Raw genomic sequence first — 2,948 nt, forward strand, 5'->3', positions numbered from 1 at the left:
CACACACACACACGCACACACACACATATATATACATATATATACATGCATACATTACTATATAATATATACACACATATATATATATATATATATATATATATATGTACAAAGATTTATATTTTGTAGTGTTTAGGCGTATTTGTATATTTTGAAGGTGTATATACAAATACTTTTATGGTCTCTGAAACTGCGTGTACGTATACATACCACCTGTTTGAAGTACGCAAACACGCCAGAGGCACATGTTCTACACATTGAATATGAGGACAAGATACCTACCTAGCAAATCCCAGCAAAGGGGCCTTCTCCAGAGCCAGCACGTGCGCGTCCACTATATCCTGTATATCAGCTCTTCGGTACAAAAACTCAGTTGTTTTCGCATTCATATCCTCATACGCCACTGCGTGTGCTTCGTCGTCGTCTTCCAGAAAGAATCGTGATGTGCGCAGTACCACCACATTCAGTCCCTTGTTACGATGGAATAGCTGACACATCTCCTCCGGCGCTTTCTTGGTGACCCCGTATATGTTCTTGGGCGTGGATACAACATCTTCGGTGATCCACGTAGCAGGCCCGGTTTTATCAACTAGAGCATCACCAAACACGGTTGTGGAGGATGTGAACACAAAGGAGCTCCCATGTTGTTGGCGCCTGCTTCCAGTAGGTTCAATGTGCCGGTGATGTTTGTGTCGACAAAGTCACTGTTAGTGTGCGAAACGATGTGTGGCTTGTGTAGGGTGGCACAATGCACTACCGCTTCGATACCTTTCACTATCCTGAGTTGTGTGTGTCAGATTTGGGGTAAATAATATAGCTTCGTACTACAGGTATCTACACATTTAAGTTTCGGTGCCAAAGACATATGTCAAAAACACACCTTTACAAATCAATACTTAAAGAATACGCCACCTGAAAGCTCACCAAACAACGTCATGGCAATCAGCTCCCCGTACGTACTTGTTTACATGATCAGCATCAGCAATAATTCCCAAGTGATCTGTGGAACTCTGAGGGGATGATGTCTGTACTTACCACGTCATACGCATCAGACTGCGCAGGTGTCGAACCATGGCCTCGCCCAGGTGACCTGAGGATCCAGTAACTAACACTTTTATCGTAGATTTATAATAACATGTAAATTTCAAATGTTGTTGCTATTTCTGTGCAGCGAGAAGGGATGGGGGTGTGTTGAAGTGCTGTTTTGCGGTCTGTTAACAGCGCATGTATTAGCGACACCGAAACCTCGAACAACGACAGATGGGCAGTCTCTTTAACGCAATATGCTCTACTACTACTATTAACTATGTATTGTAGGCCTCTATTTTGAATTTGAAGTCCAAGTTTCTATAAATAGATTGCCGCCAAAATGGCTGCCCCCGACTCCGACGAAGGGTTTAAAACTTTAAAAACTCTATCTAAGTTTCGATTGGTGTGTATCGAGTTTTCACAAAAGCGCGCCACGGCAGCAATGGCCGCGTCCCATTGGCTGCGGCGAGTATCTGAATATTGCGATCCCTGCGCGGTTCAAAACTCAGGACAGGCAGTACAGTCTGTACGGGTGCATATATTTATATATATATTATAATAAAATACTAATTTTAACGATACATACTACATACATATAGACTGTACTTACGTGTGTGCATATAAGACTTACGCGGGCGGACTTAAGAGCACTTGCGGGCGTAGCCATAGCACAGTGCCAAAGTATGAACCAAACACGAATGATAGTCTCGTACACAACTGATACATGTACATCGCCAGGCAATACGCAGAGATCGCTTAGATGGTAAGTGACTACAACTCCTCAATACGGTAGTAGGCGACAACATCGGTGGCGTGTTGAGTGGGCGATGGCGGATACAAAACCATCTGATGGCTCGCAAACCATACATAATGGCAGTGTTCCAAACGGTGGACATGCATCTGTTATACGTATTGATAGTGTAGTAAACGTTGGAGACACGTCTATCTCATATGATGGCAGTGTGACAAATACTGGAAACACATGCAACGTATCACAGATTGATGCAGAATCGAATGTGATAGCGGCGGCACAGGTTCTGCCTGTGAACAATACAGACACTGTAGTAGCGAGCGATAGTGCTAACTGTACCATTAAGGAAAACACTGACGGTGATGGGAAGTGTGGGGTTGAAAGTACTTGTATTGATGTAAATGCATCCGATAGAAATAGTGTAGAGAAAGATGAGAATACCACAGAAAAGGGTAATGAAATATACGAGAGCGTAGAAGAAGAAATAACTGACATAGAACAAGCGGGAGCTATAAAGGCAATAGAAACCAGCAAGGAGGTTAGTAGCGATGGAAGTGGCGAGCATGGGGATGTTGCTATGGAGACAAATGGGGATGGGGATACCAACATACCTGGTGTAGTAGAAAGAGGCAGCAATGACAACAGCGCATCTCACACGTATAAGACAGGTGTCGTGTCAGTTAGTACGGAGGTCCAAGGGGGCGAAGTGAGTACCATTGCGATCGAAGGTGCAGATGAACACAAACCCAGTGCACACGTTGGCGATGGAAATGATAATAGTACACGCAGCCATACAATTGATGGTTCAGATAAGCACCGGTCTAGGGCATACGAGGACGCTAGTACTGTAGATACATGCCAAACAAGTGCGGTACCAAAGGTGGAAGGGGATATGGACGACGACATCGATAATGGTAAAAATATTGATAGCAATTCGGATGGGAATGAGAGTGAGAAAGAGGGTCGCAAAGTGACTGGGACTAAGGCGGGAAAGTCAAGGGCAAAGAAACCAAAACCAACCAAACAAGAACGCCTCAAGCAAAGGCTGCAGCATTTCACTACGCCCATCGGAACACTCATGCATGCACAGGATTACGCAGAAGACTGGTATGTATTTCTAACTCGTGGTATGAATATGTATATCCATATGCATATATGGATATATTTT

At 43.9% G+C, this 2,948-nt stretch overlaps 2 protein-coding genes across 3 annotated transcripts; one reads left to right on the top strand and one right to left on the bottom strand.

Moving 5' to 3' along the window:
- Positions 1–183: 183 nt before the first annotated feature.
- Positions 184–1,252, bottom strand: SARC_09841. Of its 2 annotated transcripts, none has more exons than XM_014296134.1 (2): positions 1,036–1,252; positions 184–654 (listed from the first exon to the last, which is right to left on the bottom strand). In XM_014296134.1, exons 1-2 carry the CDS (start codon positions 1,071–1,073, stop codon positions 279–281), a joined length of 414 nt encoding a protein of 137 aa, XP_014151609.1. In that variant the 5' UTR covers positions 1,074–1,252; the 3' UTR covers positions 184–278. The 2 variants fall into 2 exon arrangements, with proteins under 2 accessions (XP_014151609.1, XP_014151610.1); XM_014296135.1 differs by having other exon boundaries at positions 184–657.
- Positions 1,253–1,856: 604 nt separating this feature from the next.
- SARC_09842 (hypothetical protein) lies at positions 1,857–2,887 on the top strand (the record flags this gene model as incomplete). Its single annotated transcript, XM_014296136.1, has 1 exon — positions 1,857–2,887. A coding segment is annotated over one exon (1,031 nt), but the record flags the coding sequence as incomplete, so codon positions are not given.
- Positions 2,888–2,948: the final 61 nt, after the last annotated feature.

The sequence above is a fragment of the Sphaeroforma arctica genome (genome assembly GCF_001186125.1).
Source record: "Sphaeroforma arctica JP610 unplaced genomic scaffold supercont1.1059, whole genome shotgun sequence".
Classification (NCBI taxonomy): Eukaryota; class Ichthyosporea; order Ichthyophonida; genus Sphaeroforma; species Sphaeroforma arctica.

Coding starts and splice junctions, on each gene's coding strand:
- SARC_09841 (XM_014296135.1), bottom strand. CDS start 1,073: ATGGTTCGACACCTGCGCAGTCTGATGCGTATGACGTG. Junction 658..1,035: donor AGTCTGATGCGTATGACGTG/GTAAGTACAGAC, acceptor ACCTACTGGAAG/CAGGCGCCAACAACATGGGA.